Source organism: Heloderma suspectum, chromosome 1 (assembly GCF_057233095.1).
Source record: "Heloderma suspectum isolate Gila_16-S chromosome 1, 16-S_ref, whole genome shotgun sequence".
Lineage (NCBI taxonomy): Eukaryota > Metazoa > Chordata > Lepidosauria > Squamata > Helodermatidae > Heloderma > Heloderma suspectum.
The window spans coordinates 224,691,064-224,713,752 of NC_139458.1; the positions used below are offsets into that span (position 1 = coordinate 224,691,064).

The window sequence follows — 22,689 nt, forward strand, 5'->3', positions numbered from 1 at the left end:
GATGACACCACTGAGGAGGCCCCCCCTCTAGTAGCCACCTGCCTAAACACAGACATCCGGTATCCAGCAAAGGGTCTCTGATGAAATTCTTTGTTGACAGGCAGGTTCATCTGGAAGAAGGTGGTCTTTCAGATTCCCTAGTCCCAGGCCACTTGCTACTTTAAAGGCCAATACTAGCAGCCTGAACCGAGCCTGGAAATTCCCTGGTAGCCAGTGAAGCTTTTTCAGCACTGGAATTGGCTATTACCAGAGCATGGATAACTGAGCATGGATACGAACATGGATGACTGTGGCCAGGTCATTTCCCTGGTGGTAAAGGCAGTGCGAGCTGCTGATGCCACCTGGGCTTCTAGCAGCAATGTTGGATCAAGCAGTATCCCCAGGTGGCTAAGCTGGTTCTTAAGAAAAGGGCAGTCCCATCCAGAACAGGACGAATATCACTTCCCAGAATTGAAAACCTTTCACCAACAGTACCTCTGTCTTATCTGGATTGAGCTTGTTGTTTGTTTGTTTGTTTGTTTATTACATTTCTATACTGCCCAATAGCTGAAGCCCTCTGGGTGGTTTATGACAATTAGCACTCATTCAGCCCATTACTGACTTCAAGCACCTCTTCAGGGTATTCATAGTTACACAGTGGGTCACATCTAAAAAAGAGATAGAGCTGTGTGTCACCCACATATTGCTGGCACCCATTTCCAAACACCCTAATAATCTCTTCCAGTAGCTAAACAGCATGGGAGATAATATAGGACTTGGTGGAACACGGTAGCCTCTCAGCACCACCAGGTAGGAGCGGATCCACTGCAATGTAATGCTTCCAAACAAGAGGAGAACTCCAGAAGGAGACCATGGTTGCTGCTATCAAATGCTGCTGAGAGGTCCAGGAGAATCAATAGGGATACTCCTCTCATCACACACACCCAGTGTGGCTTATCCACCAGCGTAATGAAAGCTATTTCAGTCTCCAGTCAAGGACAGTAATCAGATTGATCTCAGTTCAAAAATCTGTAGCATCCAAGAATGCCTGGAGCTGGACAGTCACCACCTGCTTAGGTGTTTTCCCAAAAAAGGAGATTTGCTGTAGCCAATAGTTACCTAAATGAGCAGGGTCCAGGGAGGGCTTCAGTAGGGGCCTTGTGACTGCCTCTTTCAAGGTGGCTGGGTCAACCCTTTCCCCTTCAAGGAACTATTAATCAGTTTTCTGACATTATTCATGCTCTACTAACCTCCTGTTGGGATTATTGCAATATGTTATACATGGGGCTGTCTTTGAAAATGGTCAGGAAACTTCAGATAGTCCAAAATAGGGTGACTAGACTGCTAACCAGGACTGATCATATTATGCCAGTACTTTCTCATCTACATTGGCTGTCAGTCCATTTCCAGGCCCAATTCAGTGTGCTGGTTTTAACCTTTAAAGCCCTAAACAGCTTGGAGGCAAGTTACCTGAAGGAGTGTCTCCTCCCATATTATTTACCTACATAGACACTAAAGTCATCATCTGAGGCCTTCCTTTAGGTGCCCCCACCAAATGAAGCGAGCCAGGTGGCTACAAGAGAGACGGCCTTTTCAGTGGTGGCACCCTGCCTATGGAATGCCCTCCCCTAGAGAGGCTCACCTGGCGCCTATGTTACAGTCTTTTCAGAGCTAGGTGAAGATCTTTTTATTCTCTCAGACATTTTGATAATTATTTTTAGTGCTTTTAAATCACTGCACTTTTATTGCTCCTGGTTTTATGTACTGTTGTGTTTTTACTCTTTGCTGCTGATTTCATCTTGGTTTTATTATGTGAACGTAGGGACATAGGAAGCTGCCTTATACTGAGTCAGACAATCGGTCCATCTAGCCCAGCATTGTTGACACTGACTGGCAGCAGCTGTCCACGGTTTCAGGCAGGATTCTGGCCTAGCCCTACCTGGAGCTACCTGGGTTTGAACCTGGGGCCATCTGCATGCCAAGCATCCACTCTATCACTGAGCTATGGTCCGTCTTTGTCACCCCTGCAAATGAGCTATATCCAAACTGGAACAAATGTGAGCAATTCAGAATGCCTAGTGAAAGAGTCAGGCAGGGCTTCCAAGAACTCAGCAGAATACATCTGAGGGACTTTAAGCTGGAGAAGTCCCCTAACAATTTGGAAAACTCCACTGGCTGGCGTTAGAAAAATGCAATGGTAACAACACAAAAATATTTCTTTAACACCATCCCTCCCACTGAGTAGGCCTCCAAATGTGCTCTTTCCATGTTTAAATTGGATTTGCTATTGATTTGCCTCCATCTGCTTCCTCATGTCATTGTCCCAATTCTTTCATCATGCATAGCTTTCTGAAAAACCAGGGAACCAGTTCTGCTCTGGCCAGCAGAAAAGGATGCCTAGAAACGATTGTGTTAACTGCTCAGGTCAAATCCTCCAGGACCATCTGATTAACCAAGAGGGCAGACTGTTCAAACTGTAATGGCTTTTTTGATTGTTCACAACAGTCCTTACTTCCTGTCTACCTCTAATCCAATTTTTTAAAGTGATTGGCACAACCCAATATTGAGAGGGACCGTAACTGCATCTGTGCTTAATTTCCTGTGTGTACAGAAAGGGAAAAGTACACTGGAACCTGATTCTTTGTACTGCTGCCTTGGCAAAACAATACATAGGATCAGGCTGTTAATTTTTTTTTATACATATATTTTGGAAGTAAAAATGGTTCTGTCTATTGGATATCAAGCAAGTAAACTATTACCTTCATTCCATAAGTGTCAAAGAAATGACAAAAGCAATTGTTTACAATGTTTGGAAAAGACCTCCTCCCAGGCCACCGTACATGCTGTTTGCATGCCATTTTTAACTAGCTGAGCAACTCTGCTATGTTTGTATAGCACTGTAAATTAGGATTTCTTGTATATACTCCCTTCCAAAACATCCTTGTTTGGAAGTTAACAAGGGAGTTGATTAAACTGCAGATATAATTTAAGTATTTCTGGAAAATGTGGTAACAGATGTCAGGCATTCATAAAATATGTACGCATGTTTAAAGGCTTTCAGCATTTTGATTATATTTCCTTCTTTTCTATTTGCTAAATAGTATATTCTGGAACTGAGAAAGAATATTAACGTCTGAGACATGGGAAGCATTTTAAAGTGTACCTAATATGAAGGGAAACATTTTCAACATGTTTATACTGTGCTTTTCTCCAGATCAGAAATGCTGTAAACTTTTAATTTCAGCACTCTTTAGATTTGTGATGTGTGTATAAACTGTTGATTCTCGGCATATTGTGTTTTTTCCCCTTCCTCTCTCCTAGCTTGCTGTGGTGAGTGTCATTTTTCAAATTTCTTTAACAGCGTAGTTTCATTTTTCTTTAAACATTCTCTTCCTCCATCATTAGGATTTAAATGAGGGAGACTCACTCTTCATGCTGCCTGTTGTTGTTTGAAGGCCACCTACCAAGGTCACCATTGTGACAGGCCACTGCTATTGCTGTTTGAATTGCCGCCACAATTTTAAATGGTCACTTAAATTGGCGGCTGCATCTAAAACTAGCTGCCATATATAAACGTGCATGCTGGTATCCCAGAGAGGCACAGCCCTTCCAGTTAGCAAGGGAAATTAAATGTGGGAGTTCAGTGTGGATTAGGCGAACCAAGAAACACACGTTCTTTCATTGCCAGTAAGTGCTTTGGTAAGGGTCAACATTGCTCATTGGGTTAACAAAGCTTTTGCCAGCTTGACAATTAGTACTTGCACTGCATGGCCCACAGAGAAAATTATCTAATACTTTCTCACCTAATGATGTTCTATCCATGAGCAATAAATTAAGCCTACAGGTACTATAGACCAATATCTCTCTTAAACTTTGTTTGCATTTATGTTAGGCAAACGAGAGGCCACATTAGCATTTGGGTACATCCTTAGGCAAACACCAATATTTTTACTTAAAACACAAAACTTACTAGACTAGCCTTCAAATATTCATGGAATCACCGTCCTATCCAATGTATTTTGTTGGTTCTTGGGTTGCAAATGCTTCCTTCTGTCCCTGTTTATTGCTTTTTATATAGCCCATTTCAAGAGGTACCCTCTAGCATAAACCTGAGTTGTTAAAATATCTGCCGGTTTACCTAAATATATCACTACAATTCTACATCTCTAACCATCTGAGAATAAGGTAAATTACACTTATGTGCAGGATGGTAACTATCATACTTCAAATAAGAATTAGCAGTGTCCACCCCCACCCCCCATATATGTCTCTAGTCAGGGACCCATTCTTAACACAAATCTCAACGTCAAGGACATTCCATACTGATTTGTTGTAATTAATCTCGAATTTAATAGTCTAATGTTTGTTATTTATGTGTTAGGTCATAGAGTGGCTAAGTGTTTTTAGTTTTTGTGTTTTTAATTTTTGTGGGTATAAAATGTGTTTTAATAAACCAGAAACAGATAATTTAATAAACCATGATTTGAAGTAGATTTGCAATTTATGGTTTGTGCAAACTGTACTTTGTGTGAAGTCTGAATTCACAAACCATAGTTACAGCTCTTGCTCTGCCTCTAGATATATTCAGAGACTGGAGTGCTGAGCACCTGTAAATGATGACTTGCCTGTGTGCTTAGAAGTGCTAAGCACAGTTGGGGTTCTAAACTATGCTTAGCACAAACTCTGCTTAGCAGAAATCATGGTTTGACATGTCTCAATTGAGCCTTAAATCAGCAAGAAGAATTTTTACTGTGTAGTATAGTGATGTACGAAAGTCACTTACCTGGTCCCGCAGCTTGCTTCGCGGTGGGGGGGAGGCGCTTCGTTTCCCCCCCCCCCGAAGTTCAGGCCGGGGGGGGAGGCACCCCGCCTCGCCTGGCCGAAATTCAGGCCGGGGAGAAGCGCCCTGTCTCCCCGGCCGTGAAATACAAAAGTGAATTTTAAAAAAACACACACAAACGTGATAGGCTTCGTAACGATTTACGTAGCCTATCACAGCTAGATTTCCAAAGTCAGCCGTGATAGGCTACGTTAATCGTTACGTAGCCTATCACGGCTGACTTTGAAAAAAAAAAAGCGCGTACGTAAATGGCGGCGCCCATGGGCGCCGCCATTTGCATTCCTTATTTGGGCCCAGGTAGTCTACGTAAATCTTTACATAGACTACCTGGGCCCAAATAAGGAACGCAAATGGCGGCGCCCATGGGCGCCGCCATTTGCGTACGTGCTTTTTTTTTTTTTCAAATTCACCCGTGATAGGCTACGTAACGATTAACGTAGCCTATCACGGCTGACTTTGGAAATCTAGCCGTGATAGGCTATGTTAATCGTTACGTAGCCTATCACGGGTGTGTTTTTTTTTTTCATTCACCTTGTAATGGCGGCGGCGGCAGCCGGTCGGAAGACCGGCCGCCGCCCCCGCCCCAGCCGAAACGCCACCGAAACGCTGCCGGGACCCGCCGCCGAGAGGGACATTCGAGGGAGGTAAGTCCCATCCCGGGGGGGGTGGGGGGCGGAGAATTTCACCAACAATTTCGGGAGGCCGAATGCTTGGCATTCGGCCTCCCTGAGATTCGTGGAGAAATTCACGGCCATCCCTAGTGTAGTAGTGCTATAATGGCCATCAAAATGTTCAGCATCTGGAAGAAATAAAGTCTTCACACTTGTATGCATGCTTCTATGGTGTGGTCCTGTGCTTTGTTACAGAATGCAAGTGTGGTCCTGTTGATGTGCTGTTCGTTCTGGACAGCTCAGAGAGTATTGGCCTGCAGAACTTCCAGATTGCTAAGGATTTCATTATTAAGGTCATTGACAGACTGATCAAGGATGAACATGTGACGGTAAGGCTTGCAATTAATCACATCTACCTAACAACAGTGTTACCATGAAAGAACTGAAACAGATGCCCTAGCATAGTCAAAAGAAACAACCCCAAGAATCCTGTCTGGACCACACGTTGCCAACACATTTCCCAGATGTTACAAACCTTCCTTGGTGTCTTTCATTATGATAACATTTGGCCTAAAAAAAATCATCTGACATCTAACTTTTCTTTAACAGTTTGCCCGAGGGGAATCCCACGTTGGTGTTGTGCAGTACAGCCATGACAAAACCCAAGAACTGGTGGCCCTGGGAGCTAACAACATTGATAGCATTGGAGCCCTCAAAGAGTAAGTTTAGATCAGATGTCTGTGAGTTACGGATGGGCCCCTTGTTTTATATGTGACACCTCTGTGTGACTGTCACAGGAGCAGCTATGCTCTGAGCCATATGTGGAAGGCAGACCAGGAGAAATACACAGCCCCGCTCCTGTTTCCTCTTCCCTTCCATTGACCTTTCCAGTACCACCAGGTAGAAGTCTTTGTTTTCCCTAGATGCCTCCACCAAACAGCCTTCAACCCCTCTGGGTTTCTTGTAAATGCCTTCAGGCAGCGTGGCTGTGGCTTTTAGGGAAGGGGTGGGTAAACAAACAAGACAGGAGACCACACAGTTTAAAGAACACAATTTTAAAAGTTTACTGAAAAAGTATTATTTATTAGGGAAAAGGTTGTAACCTCTGAATGACTACAACACACATGCACACAAAAACAGTGGTTTAGTGGAGCCAGGACTACAGGGAAACAGTGCCACCCCCACTCAGCCCCCTCAGACTTCCCTGTTCCCTCTGAGCTTAACTGCAATCTCACAGTAGCTGGGAATTTTCCCAGCAACAATATATTGCTCCCTGTTATAATGCAAAGTATTTGGAGGCTTAGTCTTGAATGGGCAATGAAGACCCATTAGCTTTACAAAAGACCTGCTCTGGCAGAGGTGATAACTGATAGAGCTGATTTGTAGATATAGATTGTTGAATTTTTGGACTCTGCTTGGGGGCTTGGCTACGGGGACTGTCATGATGAGCGCCCTCACTTCAAAATTTACCACTACACCACTGCATAAACAAAAACGCAAGAGCAAGAGGGCAAGAAAATAACCAGGGTAAATACATCCAGCTAAACCTAACTAGATTGTGTCCTTATTTTCCCAGTTCTCCCCAGCAATATCTTATTGTCAGAGTTCCCAGCTTTTCTAAATATTCAGCTTCTCTCCAGCATTTAACACTGGGGTGGGCAACTTCAGAGGATCCAGGGGCCCATTTCCTATCACCGGAACCCACCACAGGCTTCCTCCACCCCTGCCGAAATCACCACTGCTACTGTATTGCCCCCAACATTCAGCAGCAGTTTGGCAGCTGCATTTTCACTTTGAGACAAGCCATGCACCCCTTGTGAAAATGCGGCTGTGACGGTCCTGCCTTCAGTTCTACCTTCTCCAGCTTCCACCTGATGAAACTGAGAGGAAAAACCCCTCAGGACATCTGCCTCTGCTGGGTCAGTTCTCCTCACTGACACACAAGCTTCAGCCCCTTTTTCTCTCTGGGTTAAAGAGACACCCAATGTGCCTAATTGGTTCCCTGTAGTACCCAATACAGGAGAAGTAACAAGGAAATATGTTTTTCTAAGGGTAGCACAATAAGACAAACTAACATGTGGGATTTTGTACTTTAAAACAAACAAATAAAATGTATTTAATACAAGAAGAGTGATATTATTATTATTAATCGTCTATGCTTCATTATTCATTATGCAGGTAGATGATTATTATTATTAATCATCTACCTGCCTACTCTACCCCTTCTAAATCCTAATCTAAAACAGCACTCGCTAGATGTAGCTTCCTCAGTCCCTAAGGCCCTAACTTCTGACTGTCAGCTCTCTCCTTTTATAACCTAAGAATCCTCACACAGACACACACAAGCCCCTCCCACCTTTCTCACACTCCCTAACATGCTATTAACCCTGTCTTACCCGGGTCACATCTAACAATGCAAACACAAACATTAATATAATAGGCTATGTTGCTGTGGCTTTTTTTGTCACCGCTGCCATTGGGCTGCTGGTATTCGGTGGCAATTCTGCAGTGGTGACTTGGGGGTGGCAAGCCACATGTTGCCCACTCCTACTTTAACACATTGCTAACACAAAAATATTTAGGTATGTTCAAAAAACAAACCAGATTTATCAGGGGAGGCAAGCCAAGAAGGACAGAATTGGGAGACGTATCTAGATTTCTTTGTCAGGAGAGGAGTTTTGCTTCCAGCAGCTGGCACTGACACTCACTGATGCTTGGTTGCATTGCAAGGGCTGTGAAGAACCTGCACTGGATTGCTGGCGGCACCTTTACTGGGGAGGCTCTTCAGTTCACCAAAGAGAACTTGCTGCGGCAGTTTCCCTCTGACAAAAGAGTGGCCATAGTTATCACAGATGGGCGATCGGACATACTTCGGGACCAGACACCACTCAATGTTCTCTGTGAAGTCAATACCCAGGTGAAATCAATATTAGGAAGGGTGCAGGAGGAGGGATGGGAAACAAGTCCTTTTGGATCAATGTGTCTTCCTTCTGAGTAAGGGTAAGGACAGCAGAATTAGGTTAAACAGAGACCAGCACCTGTGCAAACAGATGAGTGCAAGCCATCTAGGTGTGGTGGAGAGTGATTCCAGTATAGTCTGGCTGTGACTGTAAAGTCCCTGAAGTTATCACAGTTCAAGAGCGAATGTATATTGTAGGTTAAATGTCAGGTACTCAGTGAATTTTGACATTAATTCATCATTCTTAACATTTTAGAAGGTCAGTGGGAAATGTACAAAAATTCTGACAAGGCAAACTGGGAAGAATCCTAAATAAGCCTATTGATGAGATACATTCTGATAGTCACCAAGGCAAGCTGAATCAGGAAGGCTGAATCAAAAAAAGTTTGGTGACATTATCAGTTCTTCTGCAACAACCCGGTTTCTCTCTAATTTCCATGAATTCAATCTAGTGTATGCTGGACTGATGATGGATTCTCTAGAAGGGAATGCCTGTGTACTCTTCTTGGCATTATAGTCAGAGCATCTAGTTCTACTGCATGTTATTAAAGTTCATAGCATACTTAGGTACTACAGTAATTCCCCCATGCCCAATACTTTTGCCATATTATGTCTGTAAATTCTTCAAGTCAAGTACTAGCTTCATTCTATATTCTTTGGACTCTACCTGGAGCATCAGAAAACATGCGTAGTATTGATTTTTATGAGTGTAAGCACTACATATATTTGTCATCTCTAGGTGGTCCCCCTGGGTATCGGTGACCTTTACAATGCTCCTCCAAACCCTGAGCAATTATCATCTATTTCTTGTGGGGGTGCGGGCGGGAGCCTGTCTATACGACGAGAAAACTTTGCTGAGCTACTTGATGACACTTTTCTACAGAATGTTACCACTCATATATGCAAAGGTGGGTGAGACAATTTTTGGTTGCTGCTAGTTTGTGGGTAGTTGAAGCTTGATTATGGGTTGGTGGTTAGTGCCCAAGAAAGTGGCTGGTACATGTTCTCACTTAACACAATGAATGCAAAAGAGCTGGTGAGAAAAGAAATGACTATAGAGACCTGAGAGGGGCTTAGATGGTAGAGGTTTTTTTTACTATACACTCTGCTAGTTCTTTAGTGTCCCACACAGTTTAAAGGGCAGAGTAATTAAAATAATCCCATTTTGTTATATTCAGGGATGTAGTTAAAGAAAAGAAAAGCATTAATAACATCCATAATATTTTTATATAACGCTTCATGGTTCTATACATGCATTCTTACAAGGATGAGGAACACGGGATTTGTCCAAAGTTCTGACTATATCTAGGGCTGAGCTGGGAATTACACTGAGGATTCCAGATACAACACTGTATCTACTGGACTGCATTTGCCACATCTAGGGATTTGAATTATCAGCAGTAAATGAGAATGGTTTCCAGTGGTGTTTTCCCTACATTCAGATTATGCCTAACGTATAATTCTTTTTTCTAGTAAGTATGTAAAGTAAGAATGATGACCACACTGGGGCTTCCAGAAAAATCTTGAATATTGTACCATATTGTTCTTGCCCAAGATATGTTGTTGTTTATTCGCTCAGTCGCTTCCAACTCTTCATGACTTCATGGACCAGCCCACGTCAGAGCTTCCTGTCGGCCCAAGACATGTACTAACTACTAAGTGGCAAATTATACTTGCCATTGCAGCCGATACAAAGCTGTGTGTGCAACCACCATAGAGTGATGCTGTACAGTACTGTCCAGGTTGCACGCACAGATTTCACCTCTCCTAGCCTGAGCCAGAAGAGAGAAAAAGGGAACTTCACAAACAGCTGTACTATTGTGAAGGCAATTTGCCTGGTTCTTCTACTCTCTTTTCTAGCCTTAAAGTGTTACTGGCTTTTTAAGGCATGGGTGGGCAGACTTTTGGCTTGTGAGATCTACTTTTTTTATTGCCAGGGTCTCAATATCCACCACCCACAGCCAGTCACAAATGGCAGTGGGGGAGGGCAGAGCCCATCACAAAATGATGGCTTGGGGTGGAACCAATCACAAAATGGGTGATTCATCCCATGGGTACACGGGGGTGGCCTGCCTTGATTGAGACACAATTTACTTCTAATTTACTCCAAATCAGAAATTCTAAAATCAAACCCTAAAAATACAGAAAGGCCTGGTTACAGTGCTTAGACAGTGCAATCCTATACTCAGAAGTAAGTCCAACTGAGTTCAATGAAACTTACTTCCAGGTAAGTGTGTATAGGATTGTAGTCTAAATGTTTTAATACCATTCTGTGCAAAAAAGTTAAATTTCTATAAGTCCAAAATCCCCATCAACTCCATTCTCATATTCACTCTTACCACACTTAGTCCATATGAAAGGATATATTATTTGGCAGTAGAAAAGAAAAGAGAAATGAAAGCCATTTTTCAACTTGAAGAAAACACAAAGTTCACGTAGAAGGAGATGCAGAACTCTTGGACTGCATTTTTTCTGCAAGTTTGTAATAATTGGTATATAATTGCTGACTGTTAATCTTACACAGGAGACCAGTTGTTCATCGGTCAAATTTATCATGCCCTTGTCTTTACTGTCCCTGTCTTTAGTGCTATCCTTAAATCAGAATAACCCACCTCATTGTATGCTGACTAAAAGAGGCAACCTGCTTGTCAACTGCACAGCTCAGAAGCACAGTGCATCTCTCTCTCTCTCTCTCTCTCTTTTTTTTTTTTATTGAGCCCCTCAAGACTCATAATTTCTAGGAAAGAGCAAGGATCTGCAGAGGGGAAATATGAGAAATGGGAAAAGGTGGTGTTCAGTGCACTGTCAATTTGCTGCAAGGACCTCAGATGATCCCTAATTTCCTCTCCAAGGTCCCTAATACCCCGATCCCTACCTAGCTCATGCCGCTGGCAGTCGCTGTGGATCTTCTAGCTTAGAACCTGCCCCCTTATGAGGCAGAGTGAATCCCCCACCTCAGGCAAGAGTGGCAAATTACGTGCTCCCCAAACCCATGCTCTGGAGACTCAAGGCTCTTCTTTTTTTTAAAGACGCATTGGTGGAATAATCCACACGTCGTTCCACTGCATGTAATGGGATAACATACAGTGTTTCTTTCACATGTGGGCTTTAGAACTAGATTCATTGATTGCTACAGCATCTATTATCACCACAAGCCCAGAAACACAGGACTCCATACAAAAAACACACATCAAGAATGCACATTTTCTTCACATATTATGATAGAGTGACTCTAATCACAAATTGGGAAACTTAGCATGACTTGAAGCATCCCTAGATGTCTATCAATAAAAGCTACATAAGAGCAATAATTTTAATAAGGAACAGAAAAAATAACAATGCTGGGAATCTAACAGAAAGGATTTAAAAAAGCATTTTCCCCATGGCTTCAGAATTTCCAGAAATTTTATATCTCTCATCTTCCTATAAAGGTCTTCCTGTTATGTAGTTTTTAGAAATCATTTTGCGGGAGTAAAGGCCAGGTAACAATATATGAGCACCTTAACTTAAACATTTTATTCATCATTCTAAAAGAAAATATTTCATCATCCAAAATTGTTCAAATTTTCCAGTTTTTCTGGTGGAAAACCAAAAAAGGCCCTTGGAAATAAATGGGAAACCCCATTTTTTCTGAATTTTTCCTTTTTTTCCCCTGAGCTTTCACATTTCTATCTAATATATACATTTTTGCAAGTAATTTCCCCTAATATCCATTTTTGTATGTTCTTTTTCTTAATATATTATTTTTATGCATACTGTACCCTAATATATGCTTTTTGTACACATTCTTTTGTTGGAGAATTCACAAAATCAGGAAAAGTGTGAATGTGGAAGCATAACTGTGTTTCAATTCATATATTGGATCAGGAAGTGTGAATTAGTTAAGTTTGCATTAAAATGTGAATCAAATGAATTTCTCCCCCATCCTCATTTGTAGTTGCTATACTGTCACAGTGGCAATTTTTAAGAGTGCCTTCCTAGCTTTAGTAAGGATTACTAAAGTGCAAGGAGCCATATGAAATCTATCTCATGTATACTGATGCTGAACATTGTCTGTAAAGAGAGTGCCTCAATGTGATTTTTTCTGTTTGTTTGTTTGTTTTATAGAAAAAAAATGCCCAGACTACACTTGCCCAAGTGAGTACTCTGTAAAACTGTGCTTATCAATTGGCAGTTCCTTTGCCCCCATACTCTTAATGTTGTCTTAGTTACTGATGATAAGCTAATTCCATTTCCTTTGGACACTGCCCATTACCAAAGACTCTTGCTACATGAAATTAATTAAAAGCTTCCATGAGCACAAAGCACCACCCACAGAGGAAGGTGCCTCTGTTGAGCAGGGGGGTGGAGAGATGGGGTAATTCTTTTGGGTTTCTGCAGTACTTCTGACTGGATTCTTTAATCATGCCTCATGCAGACATACAGCAAAATGGCCTGCCTTCATAGGAGGCTGAATGTTGTATCACTACTTGAGTTGCTGCTCTGTACTTGCCCACTTCTATCTAGAAAAGTGACTCATACAGAAAGACAGGAGTGGCGGCTTCTCTGAGAGCTGGTACTACTTACTCGTATACAGTAAACCTCTATGTGACCATTGCTTATCCTTCTCTCAAAGAGGATCTTCAAACTCAGCGTACCTTGTTCATTTCTATAATGATCATCATAGCTGGGGATTATCCTGGTGGGCAACCCCCGGCACCAATGCTTGCGCTCCCCATCCTATGCTTGGAGCTACTGCTACCGTTCACCACATAGAACACCACTGTGTTGGGATTCAGCATCTGACAGACACCCCTTGGTACTAGTGATGGGCCAACTTACTCCAAATGAGTTCATTATTTCCTCAGAAAGTAATGAATTCATTCGTGTAATTTCAGAGAAGAGTTCTCCTTTAATCTGAGATTTCATTTTGTGTATTAGGGATGTACGAAAGTCACTTACCTTTTCGAAGGGTGACATTCGCGGTGGGGGGGAGGCGCTCTGTCCCTCCCCCCGAAATTCTCTCCGGCCGGCTCCGCTCCGCGGAGATTCCACAGAGCCACCGGCTGGGACCGCCCACAGCTGGATATCCGGCCGCTGGGCAGCCTGCAGGGGCGCAAATGGCGGCTGCCGTAGCCACCGCCATTTGCGTCCCTGTATTTTGCCGTGATAGGCTACATAAATATTTACATAGCCTATCACGGCAAAAAAAAAAAGGGAACGCAAATGGTGGCCGCCGTAGCCATCGCCATTTGCGTTCGCTGTTTTGTTTTGTTTTGTTTTTTGCCGTGATAGGCTACGTAAATACTTATGTAGCCTATCACAGCCTCCGCAGGGACGCAAATGGCGTCCCAGCGTTAGCCGTGATAGGCTACGTAATTATTTACGTAGCCTATCACGGCTATAATGAGGAAGCAAATGGCGGCCGCAGACGCAGACGGTGTTCGCAAGTCAGCACGGACGGCAGCAGGTAAGTGCTCTGTTTCGTGCACCTTTCGTGGGGGGAGCGGGGGGCTTCATTCCGCCACGGATTTCAGGGGGCCGAATGCACTGGCATTTGGCCTCACCGAGATCCGTGGCGGAATTCTCTGACATCCCTATTGTGTGTACAAGTTTTTGCACATGCTCAGTATCAAACCGCATCTTTGGAGCTGCAGTTTGGAATCATGTAGTGCGTCATGATGTCATGCATCACCACATTATGTACCCTTCCGGACTGGTTGTTTCCATATGTTCTTATGTAATGTTTACTCGCTGTTGCCCATCAGTTCAGTGTGGAGGAGAGACAATCGTGCCATTGTGTCCTTGCAGAACCACAGCAGTGGCAGCGAAGATAGAGGATTCAAGGCTGATGCCTCACTGGAGGACCCAGGCTGCTTTTAAGGGTGTTAATCCAACAAACTCAGTGCACGTGCAGAAATGCTGAAATTTAGATGCAGATTGCGCGTGCTCCAAAGCTTACAATCTATTCTGAAATTAATAATGAATTTGTAAGACACCAATCCAAGGTTGCTACAAAGGAGAACATCACAAATACTCAAGTGACAACAAAGAAACAGACTAATTACAAAATTTGTCAGCATCACTATTTGGTACTACGAAGGTTAACCTGATAAGGACTTGAACTGGAGATACCATCATCAATATTGCCCTGTCTCTCCACTTCGATATCAGCTATCTACTGCAATCTCAAGACCACCACAGGAGTACTTGCCTTCCCCTACTCCTCCAGTGATCATGACACTGGTCTGCTTGATGGTCTCAGTGCTGACCACCACTAGTCAATCAAGGGCTCACGTACAACCTTTGGTACCACCGTCTCAACCACATGCTTCCGCACCGACATCACCGTCAACCACACCAACACCTGGGTCCCTTTTAAATGCCACCCTTGCCTTCTACACCCATCACCCAGTCAGTACTAGGACCTCTCTTATTGACCCTGTGACCTGTCCCCTCTAGGACATTCTCTGCTACCACCTGCCTCTGTGGTGGGAAATCAGGACCTTCCTTTGCCCTCAGATGATGGCAAACCATTAACGGAATGGGCCATATCGATGGCACACTCCTTAGGCCTTGACGTACACCAGCCTCAAACTCAAATAAATGATTCAGTGTTCGAAGCAGTACAAATGGAAGCCTCAGCCCTGGTTGTAATTCCAATGGTTCTTGCCCTGCTGCAATCTGTTAAGGCATCCTTGCTCAAGCCCTCATCCGTACTGTCCACATCACAGAGATTGGAGAATCTCTTTAAGGTACAAGAAGTGAACAGTGACATCCTGTTCAAACACTCTGGCCTGAATTCAATCATCATCAAAGTGACCCAAGAAAAATCTCAAAAAGCACACTTGGCCCCTGTTGACAAAGAGAGATGGAAATTGGACACCATGGTCCACAGGATTTATTCTTCAGCAGAGCTAGGGCTTTGAATAGCCAGTTACTAGGCCTGCCTGTCAAGATATCCATTTTTTCTCTGGAAGAATGTGGTCACCCTTTTTGAGCATCCACCTGAAGATAAGAGGGAACTTGCTCATGTATTCCACAATGCATCATTGGGAGTAGCCAGACAACATTACTGCTTCTTGTCATATGGCAGACTATAAGGCCATGATGGGAGCTGTAGCTAGGGATGTACGAAACGACTTACCTGTTTCGTTTCATGACATCTGCAGTGGGGGGAAGGCGCTCTGTCCCTCCCCCTGAAATCCTTGCTGGCCGGCTTCGCTCCGCAGCAACTCCGCAGAGCTGCCGGCCGTGGCCGCCCGCAGCAACATCCGGCCACTGCTGGGCTGCACAGGGACACAAATGGCAACTGCTGTAGCCACCATTTGCGTTCCCTTTTTTTTTGCCGTGATAGGCTATGTAAATATTTACATAGCCTATCACGGCCTCCGCAGGGATGCAAATGGCGTCCCTGCTTTAGCTGTGATAGGCTATGTAAGTATTTACATAGCCTATCACGGGAAAAATCGTGAAGGGAATGGCGGCCGCAGATGCGGCTGCCATTCCCAAAGCAGCGCGAACGGCACCAGGTAGGTGTTCCATTTCGCGTGCCTTTTGCGGGGTGGTGGGGCGGGGGGGGGGCTTTGTTCTGCCACGGATTTCAGGGGGCGGAATGCACTAGCATTCGGCCTCACTGAGATCCGTGGCGGAATTCTCCACCATCCCTAGCTGTAGCTGTCTGATGCCATGCCTGGCTTTGCACTGCAGGCTTTACACAAGAGGCTTGGACTCTCATAAAGGATCTCCCATTTGATAGGGAATGCCTTTTCCACACCACTACTGACAGTGCCCTCAACAGGGTGCAGAAGATGAAAACTAATGCCAAGTGGCTCAAATTAGCGCCACAGAACACACAGTTGTGCCCCCACCCTTGATACCGAGGATCCTTGAGCTGTCAATCTTCTCAACCACCTGATATGCAGCGTAACAGGCAACAGCCTCAACAGGGCTACAGGAGTTCCTTCTTGGCTAAGAAATATGAGTCATCCACATGCAAGAAGACTGGGAAGGCCTCAAAGACATTTCCTCACCTGCTGTCCCTGATAATGCCATGCCATTTTGGAAGTAGAGCAGTTTTTATATGGCATGGACAAGCATTACTTTGGATGTGTGGGTACCAGCTATTGTATGAAAGAGTTACAAAATCAAATTCTGCACCATTCCCCCTTGGGTCCAGTACTGAATACAATGCATTCTACTCCCTTACAGAGGAAATCTCTTCCTTGTGGCCAAAGGTGCAATAGAACAGGTGCCTTCGGGAGACGAACAGGGAGGTTTTCACTCCCACTACTTCACTGTCTTGAAATGAGATGGTGGACTTCACCATATCATAGAATTTCACACTGTCAACAGTGTTATTACTGGCAAGAAGTTCTGAATGGTAACGTTGTCAAGCATCCTCCCACTGGTAAAGAAAAAAAGGGAGGATTGATTCGTATCCATCAATTTCAAGGATGTGTATTTCCACTTTGCGGTCCACAACTCCCACCAATGGTTCCTTCATTTTGCCATCAACAGCACCTCATACCAATTTAGAGTACTGCCCTTTGGAATTGCCATTGCATCCCATGTTTTCACAAAGTGTATGGCTAGGGTGGCAGCCCATCTCTGTCTCCAAGGGATTGCAAAGATCTATATTTCTATGAAGTATTTCGCTGTATCAACAACAGGCTGCTTGTCATCTCCTCCCACAGCTGTCTTCTTCACCATGTGTCTGTGATGCTCAGGCTTTTGGACTCCCTCAGAGTTTGTCAACAGGGAAAAATCCCACCTGGCTCCAACTCAGTAGCGCCAATTTATCAGTACCACCCTCAATTTGAGGTCAAGGAAAGTCTAATCTGCCTGAGGATAGATCTCAAACACTAATTTGTACTGCTGACATGAGGATATTTCAACTCCAGACTTCCCAAGCCATTGACATTCAACATCTGTTGGGATTCATGGCTGCAGCCACTGGCTCCTTTTCAAAATTGGCTTATCCAGATGTTCCAACCAGCTTGGGATCCCAAGTAAACAAGGCTGACTTTACCCTTAAGCATCTGATGTTCTCCTAGCTGGTGAATGAGCTCTGGAAACGTGCTACAAGGGCATGTAGTTCTCCCAAACAGATCTAGGATTCACACCATAGATGCCTCCATCTCAGCATGGGAGCCCACTGTGGCACTGTTTGGATCTATGGCCACTGATCCAGGACAGAACAACATCTTTATATCAATGTTCTGGAGGTCCTCGCAATTCTAAAGGCTCTCAGAGTCTTCAAAACCAAGTCAGGTGATCCAAGTTGCATCAGACAACATGACAGCTGTGATTTATATCAACAAAGAAGGGGACACAAGATCTTGGACTCTTCTGGATTTAACCAGAATGATTTGGCTCTGATGTGTCCCCCACCAGATCTCACTAGTTGGAGACAGTTCACGTGGCCAGTGACAATGTCCTCATGAATAATCTCAGCTAGTCATTCTCCGTGTATGGATGCTCAAATGGAACATGGCATATCACTTGTTTTGGTGATAGAGTACATCAAAAGTAGACTTGTTTGTCAGGAAATACAACTGCCAGTGACCGAGTTTCTGCAGCAGGGTGGGGATGAACAACAGTTTATTGAGGGATGCTTTCCTTTACCACTGGGGAGGGTCACTGCTCTATATTTTCCCTCCATTTGCCTTCATCACCAGGGTGCTAGTGAAGATACAACACAACAGACCAGACTGCATTCTCCTCATGCCACAGAGGTCACAGCAACCATTGTTTGCCGTCTTCCTTTGGTGGTCACACCGGACATTTCTTCACCTGTTGCTGGCCCTAGATCACATCAGTCTGGACAAGGGCCAGTTTCAGCATCCAGACCTCACTACCCTGTGGCTCACAGCATGGAGAATACAACCATGCTGCCAGATGATATGTTGGAAGCTGCAAGGAAACTTACATGGTCAAGTGGAAGCATTTTGTTGAATATGCCTGCAGTCAGGCCTTAGACCCTTTTCACTGTCAACTCCATCATATTCTACAATTTCTCCTCTTCCTCCAGTTGGTCACCTTAGCTTACTCTTGATTAAAGTTTACCTGGCAGCTATCTCTGCCTACCATGTTGTATTTGATGGTTGTTCTGTTTTCTCCTCTCCATTATTAGTTAAACAGCTCCTCAAGGGACTTAAAAATTTAGCACCCCTTTCAAGGCCACCAGTTCCAGCTTGGAGTCTCTTAGTATTACTAAAAGGTTTAATGTACAAACCCTTTGAGCCAATGGCTACCTGTGACTTGTGTTTTCTCTCATGGAAAACAGCATTTCTAGTTGCTACTACATCATCTCGGAGAGCATGCAAACTCTGGGCCTATCAGGTGGACCTTCCTTATCTTCACTTTCATAAGGAAAAAGTGGTGCTCCAGCCAGACATAGCCTTCTTGCCGAAGGAGGTATCTTCTTTCCATCTAAACGAGGACTTGGTTTTACTGTCCTTCTTTCTGGATCAAACAACTCTGCTAGATGTCTCCCTTCATGCCCAGGACATCTGGCAAGCTCTGGCCTTTTACAAACATTGTGTGGAGAGCTTCTGTCAGTCTCAATTGCTGTTCATCTGTAATGAAGGAACTTGCAAGGGTGCCCAATATTGTTGCAGCACTTGGCTGGCTGGGTGCCTCAAACCATCTGTCTAGCTTACCAGCTGTGTCACTTGCCTCCCCCAGCATCAGTTAGAGCACCCTCAACCAGAGCTTTGGTAATATCAAGAGTAGGGATGGGAGAGAATTTCTCCCCGAAACTTCGGGGGGCCGAGTGCCAACGCATTCGGTCCTCCGAAGGTTGTTCGGGGAGAACTTCTCCGCGCACCCCCCACCCCACCACCCCGGGATGGGACTTACCTTTCACGAATGTCCCTCCCAGCGGCGGGTCCCGGCGGCAGTTCGGCAGGTCTTCGTCAGGGGCGGGGGCGGCAGCCGGTCTTTCAACCGGCTGCCGCCGCCGCCATTACAAGCAAAGTAAAAAAAAAAAAAACGCCCCTGTAACGATTAACGTAGCCTATCACGGCTAGATTTGCAAAGTCAGCCGTGATAGGGCTACATTAATCGTCACGTAGCCTATCACGGGTGACTTAAAAAAAAAAAAAAGCGCGTACGGCTAATGGCGGCCCCCATAGGGAGCCGCCGTTCGCGTTCCTTATTTGGTCCCTGTAGTCTACGTAAAGGTTTACGTAGACTACAACGAAAATAAGGACAACGCAAATAGCGTTGCCCTTATTTTTGACTTTGAAAATCTACATAAATCTTTACGTAGCCTATCATTTTTTTTGTGTTTTTTTTTACTTTACTTGGAAATGGCGGTGGCGGCGGCCGGTCGGAAGACCGGCCGCCACCACCGCCAAAACGCTGCCAGGACCCACCGCCGCGAGGGATATTTGCACGAGGTAAGTCCCATCCCGGGGGGGGGGTGTCGGAGAATTTCCCCACCAATTTCGGGGGGCCGAATGCATTGGCATTCGGCCTCCCGGAGATTCGTGGAGAAATTCTCCGACATCCCTAGTAATGGCCATAGGATTGCTCCCTTAACTGATCAAGGGGCTGGAGCAACTCTCCTATGAGGGAAGGTTAGAACAGCTGGGATTGTTTTACTTAGAAAAAGGGCAAATAATGGGAGACATGATAGAGGTGTACAAAATTATACATGGTGGAGAATGTGGATAGAGAGACATTGTTCTCCTTCTGTCATAATACTAGAATCCCATGAAGCTGATTGCTGGGAGATTCACGATAGATTAAAGGAAATACTTCCTCACAAAGTGTATAGTTAAACTATTGAATTTGCTACCACAAGATGTAGGGATGGCCACCAATATGGATGGCTTTAAAAGGGGATTGGACAAATTCATGGAGGATAAAACTATCAATGGCTACTAGTCCTCATGGTTACTTCCAGTATCATAGGCAGTGAGCCTATGTACACAGTTGCTGGGGAACATGGGTGGGAGCGTGCTGTTGCACTCATGTCCTGCTTGTGGGTTCCTGGTCGACCACTGTGGTTGGCCACTGTGAGAACAGGATGCTGGACTAGATGGACCCTTGGTCTGATCCAGCACAGCTCTTCTTATGTTGCTATGTTCTAAGCTGCTTTCTGCTTGCACAACCATTGGAAACAACCCATTGCCTATAGCATGTTTACAACTGTAGAACATGCACTGCAGAATTATTTGAAAATATGTCTTCTCTTTTCAGTCTCTTTTGCTGGCCCAGCTGATCTCACCCTCCTCGTGGATAGTTCTACCAGTGTTGGGAGCCGTAACTTCAATACCACCAAGAAGTTTGTGAAACGCCTTGCAGAACGATTCCTAACAGCAGCCAAACCTGCAGATGACACTGTGCGCATCTCTGTTGTCCAGTACAGTGGCAGAGCCCAGCAGAAACTGGAAGCACAGTTTGAACAGAACTATACCGTGATTGCTGATACTATCGATAAAATGGAATTTATTAATGATGCCACAGATGTGAATGCAGCCCTGAACTACATCACCAACTTGTATCGGCAGTCTTCACGTTCTGGTGCTAAGAAGAGGGTGCTGATTTTCTCCGATGGCAACTCTCAGGGCATCACCAGAAGTGCTATTGAGAGGGCAGTTCAGGAAGCTCGGCAGGCAGGCATTGAAATTTATGTACTAGCAGTTGGCAGTCAAACCAATGAGTCCAATATACGTGTGCTTGTCACTGGAAAAACAGCTGAATACGATGTGGCCTATGGAGAGCGTCATCTTTTCAGAGTGCCTGATTACCAGTCTCTGCTGGGAGGAGTCTTCTATCAAACTGTCTCCAGAAAAATAGCAGTAGACTGAGGAGGTGGTGCATAGAGGAGCAGGATATATAGATTCTATGTCTTCAAAAATAAAATGTTAGCAACCAATGGAGCCCATGTTTTTATACAAAGCCATAGCCCAGTTGTGTCCTTTCTTTTGAGCAATGTTATATCCATTCCTGTTTTCTATTGTCCATGAAGTCTTCCAACCTGCAGAGGAAAATGTAGGTTGATTTATTCCTTGTTGATAGTTTTCTGAAAAGACTATTTTTGCACCATATTTAACAGAGATAACCTGGGTTGATAAGGAACCTTAAATGCACTACCCTCTTTTCTGAGGTTGATAGCACATTTCACATGGATATGAGGATCTTCTTCATAGAGTAAAATAACCCCTTATGTTATTGCTATTTTTTTTTAACTTCACTGTTCTTTTATTTTGTAACAAAAAAGATATTGAGTAGTGATTATCATTTAGGCTGGTTAGCTCTGGGAAGATGACTTTGTCCTCAGAAATATAAGGGATTGGTCTCCAGGGCAATTGTGGAGGTTACTAAAATTGTAACTTCAGGTATGCAATCCAGCTTAAAGCCAGTTATTTTAACAATAGGATTTAAACCAACAGCATCTCATCCAAACTAGAGTCTAGGGATGTCAGAAGCTACAGATGAATAATTCAATAATGATGTTATTCATTCATGTGCCTTGAGTTTGGGCATCTAAACTTCAGAGGACTCTGCCCTTTCCAATGTGATAGTCAATGTAGGTGCTACCCCACTGACACAGCCTGAGGTTTACATTGGTGGTTAGTTTACACCAACCTTACCCAACCTGATGCCCTCCAGATGTTTTGGACTACCATCAGTGCCAGCCAGTATGGCCAATCGTCATAGATCATGGGAGTTGTAGTCAAAACATCTGGAGGGCACCATGATGGGGAGACCAGTTTACAAGTCATTCCTGGAAAGTGTATCAAAGTTGGGAATTGGTTTGGACAGGTTTAATTCAGTATTTCCAATGGTGCTCTTGCTATGAAGTCAGTATGTTTAAAAACACACACCAAGAAATTGTTTTCAAGACTGTGGCTTTTATTGTTTTGTAATCAATATTCATTTTACCACTTCATTTTATTTTATTCCTGTGTTTTACTGACAGCTGTTCATTTTGAGATTTGTTCAAATAAATCATTTTCCACAGTTTTGGTGGGAGGAAAACTGGTTTTATGTCAGTCATTAAATTACGAGGAAAGGTGTTTCACAACTAGTGGGAAGCAGTGTTAATTGGAAAATGTGGCCGCCATTTCCAAGTGAATGTTGTGAAACACCTTTCCTTGGATTCCACAGAGCCACTGGCTGGCTCTGCCCACAGCCGGACATCTGGCCGCTGGGCAGCAGGGATGCAAATGGCGGCTGCCATAGCCACTGCCGTTTGCGTCCCTGTATTTAACCGTGATAGGCTACGTAAATATTTACGTAGCCTATCACAGCAAAGTAAAAAAAAAAAAACGCATAAGCGAATGGCGGCGGCTATGGTGGCCGCC

General features: G+C 44.2%; 1 protein-coding gene across 1 annotated transcript in view; it reads left to right on the forward strand.

Moving 5' to 3' along the window:
• COL6A1 (collagen type VI alpha 1 chain) overlaps positions 1 to 22,354 on the forward strand; it is an 81,091-nt gene extending 58,737 nt beyond the window's left edge. Inside the window, exons 29-35 of the mRNA XM_084820351.1 lie at positions 3,301 to 3,309; positions 5,686 to 5,819; positions 6,040 to 6,149; positions 8,161 to 8,347; positions 9,129 to 9,297; positions 12,497 to 12,526; positions 20,579 to 22,354. Coding sequence (XP_084676477.1) covers positions 3,301 to 3,309; positions 5,686 to 5,819; positions 6,040 to 6,149; positions 8,161 to 8,347; positions 9,129 to 9,297; positions 12,497 to 12,526; positions 20,579 to 21,189 — 1,250 coding nt within the window. The 3' untranslated portion in view covers positions 21,190 to 22,354. The remainder of the gene's footprint in view (positions 1 to 3,300; positions 3,310 to 5,685; positions 5,820 to 6,039; positions 6,150 to 8,160; positions 8,348 to 9,128; positions 9,298 to 12,496; positions 12,527 to 20,578) is intronic.
• The last annotated feature ends 335 nt before the right edge of the window (positions 22,355 to 22,689 follow it).